Here is a 23,809-nt window from a genome sequence, read left to right as displayed (position 1 = left end):
TCCCCCCCCCCCCCCGAGAAACAGATACTTGGAACTCCTTCTTCGCATAATCAGAGTCCTACTGCTAAAGTGCTGGGAACTTCTGCCAGTTGCTTTGCAAATAATGCACACATATGGCTGATTAAGCTGCCTTCAGTTGTTCTGTATGGAAACCAGTCTCCAATTGAAGTCTTGATTTTTGAGCAAGGCTATAGATGATAGACTCAGAAATTTACAGCAAGCCATTTGGCCCATCTGGTCTGCACATGCTGTCCACTTATTGGCCTGATGAATGCACTGCAGTGTCCTCTGCTGCTGTTCAAGCTCCAGAACCTGGGGCTTAAGTTGCTGCAGTCGGAGCATGGTCGTTCAGATCTCCAGGAGTGTCTGGGATTTCCCACATAGTGCAAGATGTCTGAGTCTGAGCTCCGTAGTCATATTTTGACTAAGTATGTATGGTCCCTTGCTTTTATTTTACCCTTGCTTCTACTTCAGTATTGAATAGAAAAATCCTATTCTTGTTTATGTCAGACCAATAACCAAATCTCCTTAACTTGATCTAGCATTGAAATGCTGTTTTGAAGTTCTAAAATATTAATGGAAAGTTTTTAATTTGGACTTGGTGGTTTTTACTTACTTCACTATGTGATTGTGAGAAGAGAGAAATACCACCATTTATCTACTCTACTATTGTTCAAAATCTTGCTGGTCAGTCTGTTCTGGGACCTCTTTGCATTCACTGCTTCTTTTAACCTCACTGCTGCTGCTCCAGAATCCATCACCGGTCCACCAATGGTCTGTCAGCTTCTGGGATGTCTTGACTCTCACTGTTTTGTTTAACCTCACTACTGCTGGTCCTGCATCCTGCTCAGGCTCCATGATGTAGTAAAGCATGAGTGAAGATCCTGCTATGGTTCTAACAATATTTTGTAAATGCCAGAATGCTATTGAAAAAAAGTTCAATATATGGTATTTTCATCTTGCTTCAAACATTATTGAAAACAGTATAATTTTCTTTCCTTAAAAAGATTCCTTGGCTCTTCGTCAACTTGCTTAATCATTCTTCTGACTGGCAATTCAGGAATGGTTGTTTTCATCAATGTTGCACTGTAGCTTTTAGCAGTATTGTGGCTGCCTTACAGTTATTCCTTTAAATCCAATTGTATTTTTTCTGTCACAAAACAAAGTGTGAGAGGAAATAAGTGATGCAGGAAGGTCAAAGGACCGGGAACTTTCTAACTGGAAACATAGCAACATAAAAAATGGGAGCAGGAGTAGCCCATTTGATCCTTTGCACCTGTTCTGCCATTCATCATTACAGATCATCCAACTCTGTTGTCAGTTCTGCTTTTCTCCCCATATGCTTTAATCCTTTTAGTCCTATGTTCAACTCTTTCTTGAAATCATACAATGTTTGACCTCAACTGCTTTCTGCGGTAGTGAATGGTATATGCTCTGGGTGAAGAAATTTCTCCTCATCACTGACCTAAATAGTTTGCCCAAATTTGTAAATGAGACCCAGGACATCCTTCCTGCATCTACCCTGTCTAGTCCTATTTGAAATTTATAGGCTTTTATGAGATCCTCCCATCCCTATTCTTCTGAACTTCAGCGAGTAAATCTTAAATTGATTCTAGCTCTCCATATGAGAGGCGGCCGGTGTCTCAGTAGTTAGCACTGCTGCCTCACAGCACCAGTGACCCACGTTCAATTCCATCTGCTGGCAACTGTGTGTGAAGTTTGCACATACTCTGTTTGCGTGGGTTTCCGCCAGGTGCCCCAGTTTCCTCCTCCAGACTACAGATGTGTAAGTTAGGTGGACTGGCAGTGCTAAATTGCCCCAAGTGTTGAGGACTGTGTAGGTTCAGTGTATTAGCCACAGGAAATGCATGGTTACTGGGATAATGTGTGGGAATGGGCCTGGGTTGGGATGCCATTTGGCAGGTTGGTATGGACTTGTTGGGCTGAATGGCCTGTTTCCACACTTGGGGATTCTCTGAATTCGATGTCATTCTTGCCATACCAGGGATTAGTCTTTGATTCCTTCTATAGCAAAAACTCTGATAAGGAGACCAGATATTCCCAATGTGGTCTCACTAAGGTCCTGTTTAATTTCCGCAAGGCATCCCTGCTTCTGCACTTTAATCCTGTCACTATAAAGGCCAACATACCATTTGTAGTCTTCACTGCCTACTCCATCTGCATGCTTACCTTAACTGACTGATTAGAGTATTAGGACAGCTAGGTTTTGTACTGATCCATCTCTCCTTTCAGAGCCATTCAGATAGTTATCTGCCTTCTTGTTTTTGCTACCAAATGGACCCAATGTGCATAGTGCTCTCTGCTGATTTGTTATTTGCAAAGTTTGGGGCAAGTAGGTTAGGTGAATTGGTCATGCTAAATTGCTTGTAGTGTTAGGTGAAGGGGTAAATGTAGGGTAATGGGTCTGGGTGGGTTGCTCTTCGGAGGGTCGGTGAGGACGTGTTGGGCCGAAGGGCCTGTTTCCACACTTTCAGTAATCTAATCTAATCTAAAAAAGTGTAATTCATTATATTGACACAGGTTCAATTTTGAATGATCATATTGAATGCCTTAAGTTTGAATGGTGTTTTATAATTGAACATTGTAGCAAAATGTTAGCTGATTCTTGTTACTGGAAGTGTTGAGTGTCAAGTGGAAATTCATGATCTTTTTCATCCTATTGAAACTGTTTTTGTCATGGTATCTAAACTACATTTGAGAGGATTTGTTTTCACTTCTTGATGGCGATTTTGTTCCACATGGAGGAATGAAATAGAAAGTTTAAAAAATTATATTAACTCATGACATCCCATTATAATTAACAGGAACAAATATATCAAATCCTTGATGCAATGTTCGAGAGGAAAGTTGAACCTTCAGAACATGTCATTGACCAAGATGATGATGGAGACAATTTCTATGTAATTGAACGGTAAGGAGTTTTAACTTCATAATATTACAGGGTTCCTGTTTAAACCTGATTTTTAAACAAAATTTCTTTTAAAAATTAGCCCATTTAGCGATGTTGTGTGTGGCCTTCACCATGATGTTATAACTCCAAACTGCTGTACACACTTGATAATGAAATTCTGTTGCATTTTTAAAAATAATTTGTTTTGCAGGTCAGCTCAATTTAGTTGGTGTTTATTTTTCAGGTCCAGCCATTGACCTTTTACTTTTTAATCAGTTATCATTAAACCTCTTTTATTTTGTAAAGCACCAAGCTGTTCCACGTACATCATTTCCTTTGGGTCTGAAGAATAAATATTGTACTTATCTTTGAGCACTCTGAAGTGTTAAGGAAGCATTCAATGCAAGATTAACATTGCACTGCAAAATCACAGTAACATGAGTGGATGTTTATTAAATTTTTAAAAAATTATGTACTGCTGTCTTTGATTATATGTTGCCAAGCCTAATTTCCAAACTGAGAGGATTGGCATGTGAGGACAGATTGAATGGACATGGCCTGTATTTCCTGCAATTTGGTATTAGGTGATCTAATTAAAACATACAAAATGTTTAAGAGCTGGACAGGGCAGAAAATGGGAAGATGTTTTCTCTGGCTCGGAGTCCAAAACTGGGGAATCACAGTCTGAGATAATTCAGGACAGAGAAGATGAGAATTATTTTCTCCCAGAGGTATTGTGAATCTTTAGAATTCTATATGCAGGAGAGCTCTGAGCGATCAGTTATTGTGAATATTTGGGACAAAATTTGAATGTTGAAAACAAAGGGAACTGAGGGATAGTACTGAAAGTCGAGTTGCGATATAAGATCAGACTTGATCTTCGTGAATGATGGACCAACTAGAAGGGCCAGTTGTCCTAGTTCCACTCCTGTTCCTTAAGAAATTCCAATACATTGAGCTGTGAGGTAATGTTACATGACAACCTGATCTATGTCATTGCGTATATTAAAATTAAGTAATCTGTCTTTATAATTCAGGTTAAGTGAATTGGCCATGCTAATTGCCCATAGTTCAGGGATGTGTAGGTTAGGTGCAATAGTGAGAGGAAATGACCATAGTTGGTCCCTTCACAAACTGAAAGCAAATTCTAGGTCAGTGCAAACTGCTTTTAGGTGAGATGTATTTGTTTTATCAACACTAGTGATATATCCAGGTTTCCAAATAGTCTAACATGCCCTCCCTCATTTGATGTCACTCAGTCTAATCTTGGCACAACCCTCATACCCCAAGATCCTACAAATGAGTTGATTTAGTTTTCTTGTTTTTCTTTCTTCACTTCTTCCTTCCAACCTAGTTGATGTAGTTTTACAGTTGCTCTTTCCACTGATCAAATTGGCTTTCCTTTTTGTGGGCGGCACGGTGGCACAGTGGTTAGCACTGCTGCCTCACAGCGCCAGAGACCCGGGTCCAATTCCCGCCTCAGGGGACTGACTGTGTGGAGTTTGCACGTTCTCCCCGTGTCTGCGTGGGTTTCCTCCGGGTGCTCCGGTTTCCTCCCATAGTCCAAAGATGTGCCGGTTAGGTGAATTGGCCATGCTAAATTGCCCGTAGTATTAGGTAAGGGGTAAATGTAGGGGTTATGGGTGGGTTGCGCTTCGGCGGATCGGTGTGGACTTGTTGGGCCTAAGGGCCAGTTTCCACACTGTAATGTAATCTAATCTAAACTCTATTTTGTATTTATTACCCATCTTTAATTTTGTGAAGGTTGTGCAGAGGTATTTCTTACTCTGATATTGCATTCTTGTACCCTGATATCCAGGTAATTATTCTGTCAAGCTTTCTTGACCTGAAGACAGTTTGTTGATCTGAAGGCTACGTTTGGTTGTAAAAAATATTAATTCATCTTAAGTTCACAACTCTGTTCCATGCTTTCTGTCAACCTGGATTTAAAAGACAAATTGGGAAATGTTGCATACTTTTATCAAGTCTTTGTTTTGTGATGTCACAGTGAATTACAGAGCTTGACTTCTCAATCAAGGGGTAGAGGGAGGGTGAAGGGAAAAGTGAATTGGACAGCTCTTTTAGAGCCAGGTCAGATGCAGTGGTCTGAATGGCATCCTTCTGTACAATCTTGTTCTATGATATTCTTATACGTTTAGAGGTTTTGAAGCTACCGTGAAGCTTGTATCCCTAAATTTACGAAAAGTGAAATCTCTCACAAATTTTACCTTTGGTCCTGTAGAACATGTGTCCATTGGCTTGATGTATTCTGCCACTGTCAGTGCAGATTGGGCAATATGTAATTTGAAAATAGCTTGCAAGGAGTTGGCAAGGCAAGTCTTTATCGACCTTCGTTGCAAGAGAGTTAGAGTACAGGAGCAAGGACAACTTATAGTAGCAGTACAGGGCCTTGGTGAGATCACATCAGAAGAGTATTATGTGCAGTTTTAGTCGTCTTATCTTATGAGAGCAGTGAAAGTTCTCCAGGGGTGACTCTTGGAGCGGCAGATTTATGGTATGAGAAGATTTTGGATCAATTGGGTCTTTATTCACTGGAATTTAGAATGGGAGCGGATCTCACAAAGTATGGAATTCTGACGGGGACAGACTGGATGGAGGATTGATGTTTCTGGCTGGAAGGTCGCAGTTTTAGCGTACAGGGTAGGCCATTTTGCTTGTTGCAACTCAAAAGTGTCTTCACTGAGGGCAGTGAACCTATGGAATTCTCTACCACAGAAGGCCAAGTCACTGAAAATGTTCATGAAGAAACAAATTTCTAGAAGCTAAGGGTGTATGTGCAGAGATTACGAGAATGGCATTGAGGTATAGGATCAGCCATGATTGTATTAAATAGTGGAGTGGATGCAATGGGCTGAATGGCCTACTCTTGCTACTGTTTTCTGTTTTGTGGGTAGATCTGTTTAGAGACTGGTGAGAAGTACGCACTGAACTATAAACCTTGCAAAGTATGCAGGTGTTTTAAATTACAGCTATGAAATTTAGACCTCCTGATTTCATCAAAATAATAAGTGTTGGAGTGATGCCATGCTCAGGTTCTCTTGAGTTTTAGATTTTACAATATACATTGTGTACATTGTGCACTTAATCATGAATTTTAGAATCTTTTGCTTTGCAGCTTGCAGTATTTCTGTTGTGCATCCTCTGGATGTAGGTTATTTGGTTAATGATCAAATAACTATTATTTGACGATTTTTATTGTGAAATACGTTGCAGGTTTTTACAGATTTCTTGTAGGTATTGATAGCTGAATCATAAAACAAACTGCACTTTCACACACAAGCATAAAATTTTCCATAAGCCACTTTTTTTCTCAGCATTCATGGTATAATATATATTAAACCAGTAAAATTTATAAGGAAATCTATTTGAGAGAACCAAATTTATATTTTTAAAGAAGTATTGGACGTTAAATATTTTCATTCATATACAAGTCAAAAAAGACTTCCCTAGTTTTTTATTTGAAGCCCTTTCCATTCCTACAATGTAGAATTATTGAATTGTTTTGTACTTTGAAAGGAAGTTAATTACACTACTTCTGAGAACATTAAAAATGTATTTAATGTGGTTTGAAGTAGATATCATATTGCATTATTTGGTTAAAACCTCATTCAAGTTATTCAAATGTTTTGATAATTTATGTCGTCGTGCTTGGGTTTATCCTATATGAAGCTGATGTGCTTCAAATAGTTAATGGTTAAGTCCATTTGTTTCTAAATTGAAAACAGGCACCATGTAGATAAGTGGTGTCATACAGCCATTTGTCTCGCACTGTCATTTTCATTGTGAGTTTTCCTTTTATGGTTAGAATAGCAGCAGTTCCAGGAAGAATTTAGATCACTGGAAGATATTGGCTGTGCTTGGAACTACTTTCTGCTTGTCTAGATTTATGCTTGCTAGCTGAAGATTAATGACTGATCCTCTTAACGGAGATAACAGATTAACTAGTACTTCAGCCTTATGTATTGAAACCGTCATTGCAATGAAATCAATATTTGTTTCAAAAATAAGGATACTGGAAACATTAAAACAGAAAATATTGAAAATGCTCAATATTTTTGGTTGGGTGATTTGTTTATGGTATATTTGTTCGTGCTATATGCCTTATTTGTGGTTTCCACATCCTAATGTGATATTCCTGAAGGCACATATCCAGAATTCTTATTCAGAATTATTTTCATTGAAGTTTGATCATGTTGGCAGATGAAAATAAGTGTCAATTTAGTCATGCTTAATGGAATATTACAAGTGAAATATATTCAAAATGAAATGTTCATTAGATTTGGAAAACTGTTTGAGAGATGTTATTAACTATGTGTTGAAAATGTAATGCTGGTGCCAGATGGGCTAATGATGCATCAGGATGCATCCTCAGAGTATATTGACTAGGGAGGTGAATTGTCAAGTGGGACCAACAGAGAGGTAATGAAGGAACCTGTTGTATTTAACAATATAAGTAAATATTTTGGAGTACCATCCTGAAAAAGAACCAGTAATTTTATATCGTGTTTTGCTAATTGATTTCCAGTTAGTCGTGATGTTTGTAATTTAAGATGGAAGTGGTTTCCCCTTTGTAAAAAGGTAGAAGCCAGGTCCTAATCAGATTCTAAAACGCTATGACTGCAAAACCCTCTCTTTTTAAGTATTATGTCACACCTAGTGCATATCTGTTGTGATTTCAAACTAGTTTTAAGAAGGCGAAAGGCAGAATACTGCATTTAATACTTGAAATCTTAAATAGACGCAGAAAATACTGGAAATACTCTGCAGGTCAGGCTCCATTAGTGAATAGACAAACTGCATGAATGTTTAAGGTTGATGTTCTTTCGTCAGAACTGGGAAAGGTTAGAGATATGATAGATTTTCAGCAAGTTCTGTGTGGGAGAGGAACAAGGGTGAGGTCTGGAAGGCAGGAGGGATTGACAGACGAGTTAGTTTTTGCATGGTGAGGGGAAATGATAAGGCAAGAAAAATAACAAAGAAGCAAAAGATTTGACTAAGATCAAGTGTGCTACTGTTTGAAAGTGAAAAGAACAGCAAAGTAGAACGTTAAAACAAAGGGAAATAATCTAAAACACTGATTACGGTCTGATATTGTTAAACTTGATGTTGATTCTGGAAGGCTGTAATGTGCCCGTGATGAGATGCTATTTGTCAAGTTGGTCTTGAGGTTCACTGAAACAGTCAGGTTGGTGATGTCAATGTGATAGCAAGTGTTGAATTAAAATTACAGGCCACTTGAAGCTCAGAGCCTTGCTTGTGGACTGAATGGAGGTGTTCCATTAGATTTTTAAACGATCATTCACAGGACATGAACATTACTGGCTGGGCTAGCATTTACCCAAGTCAAGAAGCTGGACTCTGAGCTGCAGACATTGCACCACATCAAGAATGGGAGAAGTCACCAAAATGCTCAGAAGAGATCATTCAACCTTGGTCTGTGATTGATTAATTGTGACACGAGGGTGTGACTGCAGGTGAGGACCCAGCAGGTTGCAGTTAGGAAGCCTCTGCCCCTGCAATTGTTCAGTAGTTATAGAGTTCTTGCAAGATCTGCAGATGAAAGTGGGGGCTGCTGTGTGAATGAGCAAACTGACACGGGAAACTGTGCAGGGAGCCATTAAAGTGGGAGGACTAAATAGGACAGTATCATTAGGGGGATAGAAGCTGTTCTCAGCAATGATGAGCGGTGTCCCAAAGGCTGTGTTGCCTGCCCAGTGCCAGGATTAAGAACATCCCCTCGACTGGTGAAGATCTTGGGTATGGAGGAGAGGGATCTGGTGGTTGTTATTATTGTTGTCCATATTAGTACTAGCAACACTGGTAGGATTAGGAAGGAGGTTCTGCTGAACGGTTAGTGAATTAAAAAATAGAATCCCCAAAGTGGCATTCTCTAGATTACTAACTGAGCCATGGGCAAACTGTCATAAAGTCAACAAGTTAAATCTGAGGCCAGAATATTGGTGTGTTTGCAATGTGTTTTTGTTTGTGGGACACTGGCACTAGTATGGGCTAGAAGGGAGCTGTTCTGGTAGGATGGGGTTAACTTAAACCATACTGGCACAAGTGCCCAGGTGAATTGATTAACTTGGGCTGTAGAGAGGGCATTAAACTAATTGGTGGAGGAGGGAGTGTGTTTGGGAGAGGGGAAATGTAGACTTCCAAGGCAAGAAGATATGGCAGCATTAGAGGGCAGCTATTTGGCTAACAGTGCCCAGCAAGGGACTGAGGATACAACCATTTTTAAAAAATCTGTAAATGAGTTCAAAGGAAGGAATCAAGATGTAGAATCCATATGGGTGGATGTAAGAAGGAAAAAAAAGAGGAAGAAGACATTGATATGAGTCGTCTATAGGCCCTCTAACTGTAGCAATGCAGTGACACAATGATTAAATCAGGAGATAATGAGGGCATGTAACAAAGGCAGTGCATGATTCATGGCTGACTTTAATCTGCATATGGGTTAGGATAGTCAAAATGACAGGGGTAGCCATGAGGAATGATTCAAGGACTGTATTTGTGACAGTTTCCTTGCAACAATATGATGTGGATCCAACCAGTGATCTGGCTATTCTGGATCTGGTGATGCATATAATGAAGTTTTAATACATGATATAAGTGTAAAAGATCCCCTCAGAAGCAGTAACCATAATATGATACAATTTAGCATACAGTTTGAAGGGGAGATACTTGGGTCAGAAACAAATGTGCTAAACTTAAATGAAGGTAATTACAAAGCAATGAGGGCCGAGCTGCAGTGTTCTCTCTTGCTCTTTCGTGCATTCTCTTTCGTGCTGTCTCTCTCCCAGTTGGCATCAGCACACTGATCAATCACTGCATGTGAAACCCTGCAGAGGCAGTGCACGCATATGGGGCGGCTTAGAGGGAGTGTTGCAGAGCTGACTACAGTGGACTGGGGAAGGTCGTTGAGAAACAATGGCAGATGTTTTACGAAACTAGTTCATGGCATGTTGCGAAGATATGCCCAGTGAGGGAGAGATCAAAGTGAACATGGGTCCCTTAGAGAATGAGGCAAGGGAAATAATAATGGAGAATCTGGAAACAGCAGGGGACTTAAATTAATTGCATCAGCAACAGCAGAAGACACTTGCAGCATTCCAAAATTTCTAAATACAAGTACTTGTAAAGGAGGAGAGGAAATAAGTACAATAATTATCGCTAGAGAAAACTACTAAGGAAACTAAGGGGGCTGAAAACCAACATGCCTCTTAGAAATGATGGGATGCATTCCAGGATTTTAAAGGAAGAAGCTACAGAGACAGTGGATGCAGTGGTAGTAATCTTCCAGGAATCTGGAAATATCACAGAGGACTGGAAAAATGCTAATATAACACCTTTATTTAAAAGGGTAAAGAGACAATATAAAAAAAGGTAAATACAGGCCAGTTAGCGTAACGGGATGATGTTAGATTCTGTTATAAAGGATGTAGTAGCAGAGCATTTAGAAATGCATAATATGAGAGTATGGCATTGTGAAGGGGAAATCATGCCTGATGGATTTATTAGAATTCAGTGGATGTAATATATTTTGAATTTCAGCAAGTGTTCAGTCAGGTACTGCATATTAGTTGACTGGATAAGATGAGAGTCATGGTATTGGTGATAATGTAATACCATGGATGGAGAATTGGCTAACTAAGAGTGTCAGGATTGGGGAGGCATGGATGGCAACATGTAACTAGTAGAGTGCCATTAGGAACTGTGTTGGGGACACAGCTATTCACGATATGTCAATAACTTGGATGAAGAAAGTGAATATTGCCAAATTTACAGATACTACAAAAATAGGTGGGGTGGTGAGGATATGTCTGCAGATGAACATGGACAGTATATGTGAATGGCAAAAAAAACTTGGAATATAATGCTGCTTATGCACTTTGGCAGGGAAAAAATAGCAGATCTAAGTGTTATATAAATGATGAAAGACTGCAGAATGCCACAATCAGAGGTGACTACTACCTGATGAAGGAGCAGCGTTCCGATAGCTAGGCTTCTAATTAAACGTGTTGGACTATAACCTGGTGTTGTGCGATTTTTAACTTTTTACAGTCAGAGGTATTTGGGATTCCTAATATACAAATTACAAAAAGATAGCATCAAAGTCCAGTGGGTAATGGAGGAAGACAAATAGGATATCGGTGTTTATTTCAAAGGGAGTGGAGTATATAAGGCACCAGTCAGACCCATAGTTGGAATACAGTGAATAGTTTGCCATCCCTTATCTACTTTCTGTTCTGAGACCATGAGTCTTCTGTTCTGAGACCATGAGTCTTCTGTTCTGAAATCAAAACTAACCAAATTGCCAAAATGTGTTTACTCTGTCATAAATTCAACAGCAGAAACCATGTATCAGTGTTACATCACTGGGTAAACTCCCCTGTTTAATTTAAACCAGCAACACAGAAAAGATTTATCCTGTGCAGTAATCTATGAAATTTTGAGAGGCCAAGAACCATTTAAAGTAAAAATGAACAACTTTTTCTTAAAGTATAAACGAGAATAATTAACTAACAACTATTTACAGCTCCTTTCTCCAACTAATCTTTTATTTTCCCTTCTATAATAGTAGTCCGATAAAACCCTCAATTAAGATTTACTGAAGAATTTAAATTTCAAAACCAGCCAGCGGTCAAATCTTCTCTTTATACCTTCCCCTGTATTTTCTTAGGGATTTCTGTTTCACAGGTCACTGATCAATAAAGATACCTTTTAAGAGAGCTCTTTCACTTTAAGCAATGTCAAGAAATGGTCAGAAGCACTATATGCCCTGACAACATTCCTGCAATAGTAATGAAGACGTCTGCTTCAAAACTTACCATGTCCTTAGCCAAGCTATTCCATTACAGCTACAATACACAAGCTATTCAGCAATGTGGAAAATTGCCCATAAGTCCTTATTTTTGTGCACAAATGGCAGGATGAATCTAACCACCCATCAGTCTACACTCTATCATCAATGATAGAAAGTACCTGTTGGAGTATCATCAAGCAGCAATTGCTTAGCAATAACTTGCTCACTGATGCTCAGTTAAGTTTTGTTAGGACACTTGTCACCAGACCTCATTACAGCCTTGATCCAAACAAGGAAAAAAAGCTGAATTCCAGGGGTGGGGTGAGAATGACTGCACTTGACATCAAGGCCACATTTGACTTTGTGTAGTATCAAGGGACCCCAGTGAGAATTGTTGGGGTGGGGGGGAGCGGAGCTGGTTGGAGCCATAGCTGGCACAATGGAAAATGATTGCGCTGGTTGGAGGTCAGTCGTCGCAGCTCTTCGACATCTTTGAAGGACTTCCTCAGGGTAGTGTCCTTATCCCAACCATCTTCACTTGCTAGAAGATGCACTGCAGAAATTCACCAAGGCTTCGAAGAAACCGTCTTCCAAACTCATGACCGTACCATCCAGAAGGTCAAGACCAGCAGATACTTTCCGCTGCAAGTTCCCCTCCGAGCTACTTAGCATCCAGACTTGAAAATATATCACCATTCAAAGTGCTGCAACTTCCTCCCTCATGGCATTCTGGGTGCAGCTACACAATATAGATTGTAGCAGTTTAAGAATGCAGTTCACCAGCACTTTCTCAAGGGCAACAAAGGTTGATGCGTTGATCCAACCAGTGATGCCCACATACGATGAGTGAATTCTTTGGGGGATAAAAACAGGGCTGTGAATGGACAATTAATTCATTTAATTAGCTCCTTGCTCTTCATGAATATGGCTCCAATTTGGGATGAAGTTGGTGAACTGTGATGCATATTGGAGGCACTCCTTTGCCACCCACCACTGTTTCCAGACCTGGAGGCTCAAAATCCAACCCTATTGACCCATGTTGTGAATGTCTTCATCAGGTTTTAAAGTATGTTCCTTTATTCATTGATTTCTTCTGTCTTTTGTGGTCTGCAAAGTGCACGTGCAACCTTCTAGGTTAAATGTACTACATAAAGGAAAGTTAGTGTCTTGAATATAAAGAAGAACAAAAAGCAAGAGAAGCACAACACAGGAACTGGCCCTTCCGTCCTCCAAGTCTGTGCCGATCATCATGCACTACATAAATAAAAACAAACCTTCTGCCCTTATTCGATCAATATCTCTCTATTCCCTCGTTAATTGTGTAATCAACTAGGAGAAAGTGAGGACTGCAGATGCAGGAGATCAGAGCTGAAAAATGTGTTGCTGGAAAAGCGCAACAGGTCAGGCAGCATCCATGGAGCAGGAGACGTTTCGGGCATAAGCCTTTCTTCAGGAATCAGGAATTCCTGAAGAACGGCTTATGCCCAAAACGTCGGTTCTCCTGCTCCTTGGATGCTACTTGACCTGCTGCGCTTTTCCAGCAACACATTTTTCAGCTGTATTCGTGTAATCATCCAGGTACTTCTTAAATTGTCGCCAATGTGCCTGCTTCCATCACCTCTTCTGGCAATGTGTTCCAAGCTTCTACCACTCTGTGGAAAAACTTGACTCGCACATCTCCCTGAAATTTGCCCCCTTTCACCTTGAGCCTGTGCCCCTTGTAATTGAAACCAATTCTGGGAAAAAGTCTCTGACCACCCACCTTATCTAAGCCTGTCATAATTTTATAGACCTTGGAGTTCTCCTGTCAGCTGCTGTCTTTCCAGTGAAAACAATCCTAGTCTGTTTAACCTTTGCCTCATAGCCAATACCCTCGAGACCAGGCAACATCCTGGTGAACCTTCTCTGCACTCTCTCCAAAGCTTCGACCTCCTTGTAGTGTGGCGACCAAAATGCGTCCTGACAAAGATTTTATACATAGTTTGCCAACTCTTATACTCCATGCCCCAGCTGATGAAGGCAAGCATGCCGTATGCTGCCTTAATCAGTTCGGCCACCTGTGTTGCCACTTTTAGGGAACTGTGGACCTGCATGCCCAGATCTGTCTGTAATGTTCCGAAGGGTTCTGCCATTTACAGTATAACTGACCCCTAAATTTGATCCTCCAAATGCATCACCTGGCATTTGTCTGAATTTAAACTTCATCTGCCATTTCTGTGCCCAAGTCACCAATCTATCTTTATCCTGTTGTATCCTTTCAGAATTGTTGGTACTGTCAACAGCTCAACCAATCTTCATGTTATCTGCAAACTTAGTAATCAGACCACCTACATTTTCCTCTAGGTCATTTATGGCAAACAACAGAGGACCTAAGACTGATCCCTATGGAACACCACTCGTTACCAATCTCCATTCTGAAAAATATTGTTCCACTGTTCCCTTCTGTCTTCTATGACCAAGCCAGTTTTGTATCCATCTAACCAGCCCATCCTGAATCCTATGTGATTTTAGTTTTTATATCAATCTGTCATGTGGGACTTTATCAAATGCCATACTAAGTTCATATAAACTATATCCACAGCCCTTTCCTCATCAGTTATCTTTGTCATCTCTTCAAAAATTTAAATCAGGTTGGTGAGACATGACCTTCCCTGTACAAGCCATGCTCCCTGTCACTTACTTGTCACTTTTCTTTGAAATGTGCATATATCTTGTCCCTCAATATCTTCTCCAAGAACTTTCCTACAACAGACATCACAGACAATATCATAGTGTTTCTTGTCCTAGTGGTATCTATTTTTGATGTTTTGAAGTAATAAGAGCAGTGATGAATTCATTCTGGTGTTTTGATGACGTTTGCAATTCTTGGCTCTCTGTTGTGTAAGATTCCTCATGAGTGGTTTTACAGGGAATGAAATAGGGTGAAAGGAAGCACTTTTCACCAATTAGTTATCACCTCATTAAAATTGCATGGACTGGATTTGAAGAGTCACCTTTCTTATTACTATCCATTACACAACACTGTTAGAATGAAATTCCAATTTAAGTAAAGGTAGTATATTTTAGTTTCCAACAGTTTTGAGGAAAACTACTCCTTGTTTAACGCTGTCTTTATGTTCCTAAGATGTTTGTGATATTAAGAGCCCAGTCTGTGGTCACCTTGTAAGTGTAAACAATTGTCTAATTCTGGAATTTGGAGCTAGTAGCAATTTCTTCACTTCACTAACTCAAGTTGGATTGTGTGAAACAACAGTGTCCTGCATAATTCTGAGCTGAGCTTCATGTCTGTTTGTTAATAAGATTTTATTTCCAGCTGCACAGACTCAACACCTTCAACCCTATTTTTGCTTTTCCATTTGTTGCATCCCTTCCCTACATCTTTTGTCATCTCTGGATGCAGTGTCTCTATACTGTGACAGAGTACTTCCAAAATTCATGATAATAGAATCATGCAGCTAGAAGGAGATCACATTTTGAGCCTTTTTAAAAACAACTGTTCACTTAGTCCCACTCCCTTGCACCTTGCTTATTGATCAAGGATCATACATCCTACCTGAAGGTGGCAAATATTAATAACAATAATTTTTAATTTATTCATTTTTGTAGGCTGATGTCATCATTGGCTGGCGAGCCGGAAGTTGCCCTTGAGAAGGTAGTACTGAGCTGCATTCTTGAACTGCTGCAGTCCACCTGCTGTGGGTTGACTGGTCATGCCATTAGGAAGGAAATTCCAAGATATTGACCCAGTAACAGTGGAGGAACAGCAATTGTATTTCCAAGTCAGGATGGGAGTGACTCGGAGAGGAACTTGTAGGTCCTGGTATTCCCATGTATTGTCTGCCCTTGTCTTTCTAGATGGAGTGGTCATGGGTTTGGAAGGTGCTGATTTTGGTGAATTACAGTAGTGTCTGTGGCGGAGCGAGTGGACGCTTGTGGATGCAGTGCCACAAAATTGGATTGCTTTGTCCTAGGTGGTGTCAAGCTTATTGAGTGTTCTTGGAGCTGTGCTGATCGAGGTAAGTGGGGAGTATTCCATCACACTTCTGACTTGTGCCTTGCAGGCTTTCGGGAGTCAGGAGATGAGTTACTCACCACAGTATTCCTAATCTCTGACCTGCTCTTGTAGCCACTGCATTTTATGTGGTGAGTCCAGATGAATTGAACATTGTGCAATCATCAGTGAACATCCCCATTTCTGACCTTATGATGGAGAGAAGGTCATTGATGAAGCAGCCTCGGACACTACCCTAAGAAACTCGTGCAGAGATTTCCCAGAGCTGAGATGATTAACCTCCCAAGTATCCCAACTATTTTCATATTTGCCAGGTATGACTCTAATTGGAGAGTTTGCCCCTAATACCCATTGATTCCAGTTTTGCTAGGGCTCTATGATGCCACACTTGGTGGAATGCAGCCTCAATGCCAAGGGCTGTCACTCTCTCCTCACCCCTGGAAAACTTCTCTTTTGTCCATTTTTGAACCAAGATTATGATGAGGTCAGGAGGTGGCGGAACCACTAAGCAGGTTATTGCTGAGCAAGAGCTGTTTGAAAGCCCTGTTGATGCCATCTTTCATCACTTTACCTATGATCAAGAGTAGACTGCTGGGATGGTAACTGGCTGAGTTGGATTTGTCCTTTTTATGTACAGGACATACCTGGGTAATTTTTCACATTGTCGGGTCGATGCCAGTCATTTACCATCATTGACTTGCATATTAGATCTGCTGTGTGTCAAGCTGGATTCTGGTTGTGGGTAAATGGGTTCCCTCCTTTTCTTTGCATTTTACTGCATTAGTACACTTTCAACATTGCTGGTTTATACAGACCTTAAATGATGTCGGGATGATTTGCAGTCATTGTAAAGTTATGAATCGAACATTCTGCTGCTGTGTCTGGAGAATATTCATTATTGTTAAATGTGTTTCACCATATGAAGCAGCTAAATTTGGCACTGTAAAGATTACTGGGCTTAAAGGAACCTACTTTAAAAGCTGCTGTGTGCTTTCATTGCACAGCAATTCAGCCTGCTTTAGAAAACTTACTCTGATGCTCGCATTACTTGTACCCTGTCAAAGACATGTAGACTCATAAACATGTACAGCACAGAAACAGACATTTCAGTCCAACTCATCCATGCTGACCACATATCCTATTCTAGTCCCATTTGCCAGTACTTTGCCCATATCTCTCTAAACCCTTCCTATTCCTATACCCTTCCAGATGCCTTTTAAATGTTGTAATTGTACCAGCCTGCACCACTTCCTCTGGCAGCACATTCCAAAGACGCACTACCCTCTGCGTGAAAACATTGGTCCTTAGGTCCCTTTTAAATTTTTCCCCTCACCCTAAACCTATTCCCTCTAGTTCTGGACTCCCCCCTCCCCAGGGAAAAGACCTTGTCTATTTACCCGATCTATGCCACTCATGATTTTATAAACCTCTATAAGGTCACCCCTCAGCCTCCAACACTCCAGGGAAAACAGCCCCAGCCTATTCAGCCTCTCCCTATTGCTCAAATTCTCCAACCCTGGCAACATCCTTGTAAATCTTTTCTGAAGTTTCATGATACTCTTCCGTTAGTAGGGAGACCAGAATTGCACACACTATTCCAAAAGGTCCCGAACCAACGTCCTGAACGGCTGCAACATGACCTCCCAACTCCTATACTCAAAGCTGTGTCCAGTGAAGGAAAGCATACCAAATGACTCCTTCATTATCCTATCTACCTGTGACTCCACTTTCAAGGAACTATGAACCTGCATACCTAGGTCTCTTTGTTCAGCAACACTCCTCAGGACCTTACCATTATGTATTTGAGTTCTGCTCTGATTTGCCTTTCCAGAGTGCAGGACCTCACATGTATCTAAATTAACTCCACCTGCCATTCCTCAGCCCATTGGCTCATCTGATCAAAATCCCATTGTATTCTGAGGAAACCTTCTTTGCTTTCCACTACACCTCAAATTTTGGTGTCATCTGCAAACTTACTAACTTTTCCTCCTATGTTCACATCCAAATCATTTATATAAATGACGAAAAACAATGGATTCAGCACCGGTCCTGTGGCACACCATTGGTCACAGGCCTCCAGTCTGAAAAGCAACCCTCCACCACCACCCTTTCAACCTTCAAGCCAGTTCTTAATCCAAATGGCTAGTTCTCTCTGTATTCCATGAGATCTAACCTTGCTTACCAGTCTCTCATGAGGAACCTTGAAGAACGCCTTACTGAAGTCTGTATAGATTGTGTCCACTGCTCTGCCTTCATCAATCTCTTTATTACTTCTTCAAAAAACTCAATTAAGTTCGTGAGACATGATTTCCCATGCACAAAGCCATATTGACTATCCCTAATCAGTCCTTGCATTTCCAAATGCATGTAAATTCTGTCCCCCAGGATTTCTTCCAACAACTTGCCCATGACCAATGTCAGGCTCACTGGTCTATAGTTCCCTGGCTTGTCCTTGTCACCTTTCTTAAATAGTGGCACCATGTTAGCCAACCTCCAGTCTCCCGGCACCTCACCTGTGACGATCGATGATACAAATATCTCGGCAAAAAGGCCCAGCAATCACTTCTCAAGCTTCCCACAGAATTCTAGGGTATACCTGATCAGGTCCTGGGGATTTATTCACTTTTATATGTTTCAAGACATCCAGCACTTCCTCCTCTGTAATATGGACATTTTTCAAGATGTCACCATCCATTTCCCTACATTCTATATCTTCCATGTCCTCTTCCACAGTAGATACTGATGCAAAATGCTCGTTTAGTATCTCTCCCATCTCTTGAGGTTACACACACAGACTGCCTTGCTGATCTTTGAGGGGCCCACCTCTTTCCCGAGTTACCCTTTTGTCCTTAATGTATTTATAAGATCCCTTTGGATTCTCCTTAACCCTATTTGCCAAAACTATCTCGTCCCCTTTTTGCTGTCCTGATATACCTCTTTAAGTATACTCTGACTGCCTTCATACTCCTCGAAGGCTTCACTCGTCTCTGCTGTCTACACCTTTTTTTTCTGAACCAAAACCTCAATTTCTCTAGTTGTTCAGCATTTCCTACACCTACCAGCCTTGCCTTTCACCCTAACAGGAATTTACTGTCTCTGGACTCTCATTTCATGTTTGAAGGCTTCCCATTTTCCAATTCTGAAATTTTTGCCTAATACCATCAAAATTGGCCATCGTCCAGTTTTGAACTTCAGCTTTTCGATCTGATCTATCTTTTTCCATCACTGTTTTGAAACTAATAGAATTATGGTCACTGGCCCCGAAGTACTCCCCCACAGACATCTCAGTCATCTGCCCTGCCTTATTTCCCAAGAGTAGGTAAAGTTTTGCACCTTCTCTCGTAGGAATATCCACATACTGAACCAGAAAACTTTCTGGTACACACTTAACAAATTCCTCTCGAGCTAAACCCTTGACACTATGGTAGTCCCAGTCTATGTTTGGAAAGTTAAAATCCCCTACCATAACCACCCTATTATTCTTACAGAAAGCTGAGATCTCCTCACAAATTTGTTTCTCAATTTCCCACTGACTATTCAGGGAGTGGGGGAGGCTCTCTAATAAAATCTCTATAAAGTGACCATCCCTTTTTTATTTCTCAGTTCCACTCAAATAACTTCAATGGATATATTCCTCGGAGTATTTTCCCTAAGTACAGCCATTTTGCTATCTGTTATCCAAAAATTCATTCCCCCTCCTCCCTTGCCATCCCTTCCCCAACCCCGATTCTTCCTATAGTATTTGTACCCTGGAACATTAAGCTGCCAGACCTGTCCATCCCTGAGCCACGTTTCTGTAACTATGATATCCCAGTCCCGTGTTCCTAGCCATGCCCAGAGTTCATCTGCCTTCCTTATTAGGCCTCTTGCATTGAAATAAATGCAGTTAATTTATCAGTTGTACCTTGTTCTCTGCTTTGTTCCTGCCTGCCCTGACTGTTTTGACTCTCTCCTTTTCCTAACGGTACCAGTCTCAGATTGATCTCTTTTCTCGTTATTTCCCTGTGTCCTAGGGAACGAACTACCATGTTTTTCCCCTTTTAAGCTTGCTGTGACTTCCTTTATTATTTTTGGTTTAAAAACCGATAAATCATACCTGATTTCTTAACACTGCACCGAAGGTAAATAATATTTGTGATCAGAAACTGTTGTCTCCATGTCCTTTTCAACTGAAATTACATTTCCATATAGCAAAGGTACACTCACTAACACAGATATTTAGGCTGTTTCACTCTTAAGTTACATACTATATCTATATCAATTTGAGCCAAAATGTTAAAAAGTGAATAGAACAGTTTAAGATTAATTGACTTGCTGACTTGTTTAGACTACAGTTTGGAATCCTTCTCTGTTTTATCAGTTTTACGTGGGCTTTTATCAACATCTACTTTACATTTTATACCCTGTTTTCTACATTAAGCTTACTAAAATTTTGCATTCGAACTGTCACATCTTAAGCATCTTGTTATTGTGACTTATCACTGATTTAATAATCCTTTTATTTAAACAAAGGATTGGAAACTACCTGTGTAGGTTGTAATAGAGTCATAGAGATGTACAGCATGGAAACAGACCCTTCGGTCCAACTCGTCCATGTCGACCAGATATTCCAACCCAATCTAGTCCCATCTGCCAGCTCCCAGCCCATATTCCTCCAAACCTTTCCTATTCATATACCCAACATATACCCATGTTGCAATCATACTAGCCTCCACCACTTCCTCTGACAGCTCACTCCATACACATACCATCCTCTGCATGAAAAAGAGACCTGCCCCTCAGGTCTCTTATATTTTGCCCCTCTCACCCTAAACCCATGCCCTCTATTCTAGACTCTCCCACCGCAGGGAAAAAACGTTGTCTACCTATCCTATCCATGCCCCTCATGATTTTATAAACCTCTATAAGTTTATCCCCTCAGCCTTTGATGCTCCAGGGAAAACAGCCCCAGCCTATTCAATCTTTCCTTAGAGCTCAAATCCTCCAACCCTGGCAACATCCTTGTAAATCTTTTCTGAACCCTTTTCAAGTTTCACAACATCCTTCTGATAGGAAGGAGACCAGAATTGCATGCAATATTCCAACAGTGGCCTAACCAGTGTCCTGTACACCTGCAACATGACCTCCCAACTCCTGTGCTCAATACTCTGACCAATAAAGTAAAGCATACCAAATGCCACCTTCACTATCCAATCTACTTGTGACTATACTTTCAAGGAGCTATGAGCCTGCACCCCAAGGTTTGTTTGTTCAGCAACACTCCCGAGGACCTTACCATTAAGTGTATAAGTCCTGCTAAGATTTGCTTTCCCAAAATGCAGCACCTCACATTTATCTAAATTAAACTCCATCTGCCACTTCTCAGCTCATTGGCCCATCTGATCAAGATCCTGTTGTAATCTGAGGTTACCACCACCGCTGTCCAGTACACCTCCAATTTTGATATCCCCTGCAAACTTCCAAACTATACCTCCTGTATTCATATCTAAATCATTTATATGCCACCGATCCTTGTGGCACTCCACTGGTCACAGGCCTCCAGTCTGAAAAACAACCCTCCACCACCACCCTCTGTCTTCTACCTTTGAGCCAGTTCTGTATCCAAATGGCTAGTTCTCCCTGTATTCCATGAGATCCAAGCTTGCTCACCAGTCTCCCATGGGGAACCTTGTTGAGCACCTTACTGAAATCCATTCGGATCATGTCCACTGCTCTTCCCTCAGCAATCCTCTTTGTTACTACTTCAAAAAACTGAGATTATGGAGCCTCAAACCTCTTTTGTTTAACACATCGCTATTGTAAATTCCCGTCTGCTAACTAACTAGGGAAAGTTTCAGTTCATGTTCTGGCATTGCTGTGATAAAACCTACTTCAGGAATTGGAAGAATAATAGCATTTCAATAGAGTAAGAATTGAATAAGTAATGTTTGAACATTCTGTTCTAACTGTCCTTCCTCTTTCAACACACCCCCTCATATTTGCTCCCTTTTCTTTTCTGATTATTACAATGCATGTTAAATATATCATAGTCCATTAGTATTTTAATTGTTTGTTCCTCAGAGCACAAATGCTGAAATAAAGTTTAAATATTTCAATTTAGCCTTGCATTTATGGTCACTGTTAAGCATTATATCTTAAAACTACACTTCAACCATTTAAATTTCAATATATGACAGTCATGTAATAGGAGTGCATGCAAGCCAACATTTATGAGCTTTACATTTCAAGCTAAGAAGTTAACAATTGGTTAGATTGTTTGTCTGTGGTGCTGTCAGCCCCGTCAAGTTAACAACTTGTGACAATGCATGAGGGCTCCTTTGATGAATACCTGATGTCTGTAACCGTTTTTGATTGCATTGTTGAAGATTTCTGTGGAGGAGTGGTTAAAGGCTCCTTCTGGTATTAGTTGAACAATAGATTGCTAATTTTGCTCCTTGCATGTGATCAATTAGGATATTGAAGGAAGGGAGAAAAATGAAATCACTCCGGATTCTCACTCTGAAATCTTGTATCCAGTGATTGCTTCAAAAAAGGCCACTGTGCATATGTCTGAAGGGGAAAAAAAATCAGGCTTAGTGATGAATGCCCTCTGTCATTTGAAAACCTAATTAAAATCCAGCTATTAAGGGTGATAATCTGGGGTGAGGTACTTGAAGTCAGGCAGTGCCTATAAAACTAGCCCAGAAGAGGAGAAAAAAAATTAATGAAATAAATGGAAAAACTGTGTCAGACATAAATACGAGTTGTACACATTGAATCAAAATTTTTGCTTTAGAGCTGGTATTTCATATGGAAAAGTGACATTATTATTAAAACCTTTCTTCTGGAGAGCTGTTCAGAGATCACATTCAAAATTTAACAACCTAAATATTACAAGTGGCCATGAGTTGGTGCTGCTGTAAGTCTAGAACAAGCTCACTGAATTAGTCAAGAGTAATATCTCCACTTTACTGAATTCCAAATGTAACATTTAATCTGCTTTAAGACTAATTTTATATTCATGCATGATTGTATCCTCACTGTATGCAATTGAGTAATTTCACTTGTGCATTATTTTTGCACCACTAAATTGCTGACTATGCCTCTTCCTCCTTTATTTATTGTTTGCTGGTTGTGATGCTACAGCTATTGATGAATACCTTTTCCAATTTACTAAATCTATCAGGCTGCATTGGGATGTACATTGTGTAGCCAGAATCTGAGAATCTGGCTGCTAACACTGCCAAGTGAATATTGAATTTGGGACATTGCTGGTCTGTATGTCTCTGGTCCACATTGGACATAAAACTGAGTGATTGGAAGAGTTTCTTCCAAAATTTAATAGGTGCTTTTCATGAACCCTTGGAAAAACTGCAGATATCTCCACAGATTTGATGTAAGACATTCGCAAACGTTGCACTGATAATAAGCAGGCTTCTCATAAGTTTTGAATGTTGGAGCTTGATTTAAACTTAAATTAAGGCAAGAAATGTGCAATATCTGAGTTTGCCAATACTCTGAAACCTTTTCTCTCAAATCTATCTTGGCAGAGGTACATATGATATTTATGTAAATAAAGATGGGAAGCCTCTACTCGTTGGTAAATACGACAATCATGGCAGCTTTGGTGAGCTGGCACTAATGTACAACACTCCAAGAGCTGCTACTATTGTGGCTACCACAGAAGGAGCCCTCTGGGGTTTGGTAAGTAATATATTGTGTCGGTGATCACTGTTTGAAGTGAAGTATATATGTCTCTTGATAGATCTGCCTTCTGTATTACTCTTAGCTCAAGGTAAGTTGCATTTGGTAGGATCATTAGGGACTGAATTAGGATGGGATGGAGTTGGGTTGAGACTTAGCCCAGAGATTCTAGAAGGCATTAGAATGTGTTTTGAAACATGGTGTCCAAAAAATTGAGAAACCTAAAGACTGTTGACAGTAAAGTCAAAAGGAAGGCAGCAAATGAAATGGAGAATTGTGGAAGTAAAATTTACAAAATGCTAGATGTACACAGCAGGGCAGTCCATCCAAAACTCATCTGATCTTCAGTATAGATACCTTTTATCAGTATGTG

The 23,809-nt window shown here is 40.3% G+C and overlaps 1 protein-coding gene across 2 annotated transcripts in view; it reads left to right on the top strand.

Annotated features, from left to right (window-relative positions):
* prkar2aa (protein kinase, cAMP-dependent, regulatory, type II, alpha A) overlaps nucleotides 1-23,809 on the top strand; it is a 207,328-nt gene that overhangs the window by 158,764 nt on the left and 24,755 nt on the right. For both annotated transcript variants that reach the window (XM_043707638.2, XM_043707640.2), the window contains exons 5-6: nucleotides 2,826-2,932; nucleotides 23,283-23,436. In XM_043707638.2, coding sequence (XP_043563573.1) covers nucleotides 2,826-2,932; nucleotides 23,283-23,436 — 261 coding nt within the window. The remainder of the gene's footprint in view (nucleotides 1-2,825; nucleotides 2,933-23,282; nucleotides 23,437-23,809) is intronic.

The sequence above is a fragment of the Chiloscyllium plagiosum genome, unplaced genomic scaffold (genome assembly GCF_037043375.1).
Source record: "Chiloscyllium plagiosum isolate Xiang-an unplaced genomic scaffold, Cpla_swu_hap1 HiC_scaffold_14, whole genome shotgun sequence".
Taxonomy (NCBI): Eukaryota; Metazoa; Chordata; class Chondrichthyes; order Orectolobiformes; family Hemiscylliidae; genus Chiloscyllium; species Chiloscyllium plagiosum.
This window is presented reverse-complemented; position numbering and strand designations above follow the sequence as displayed.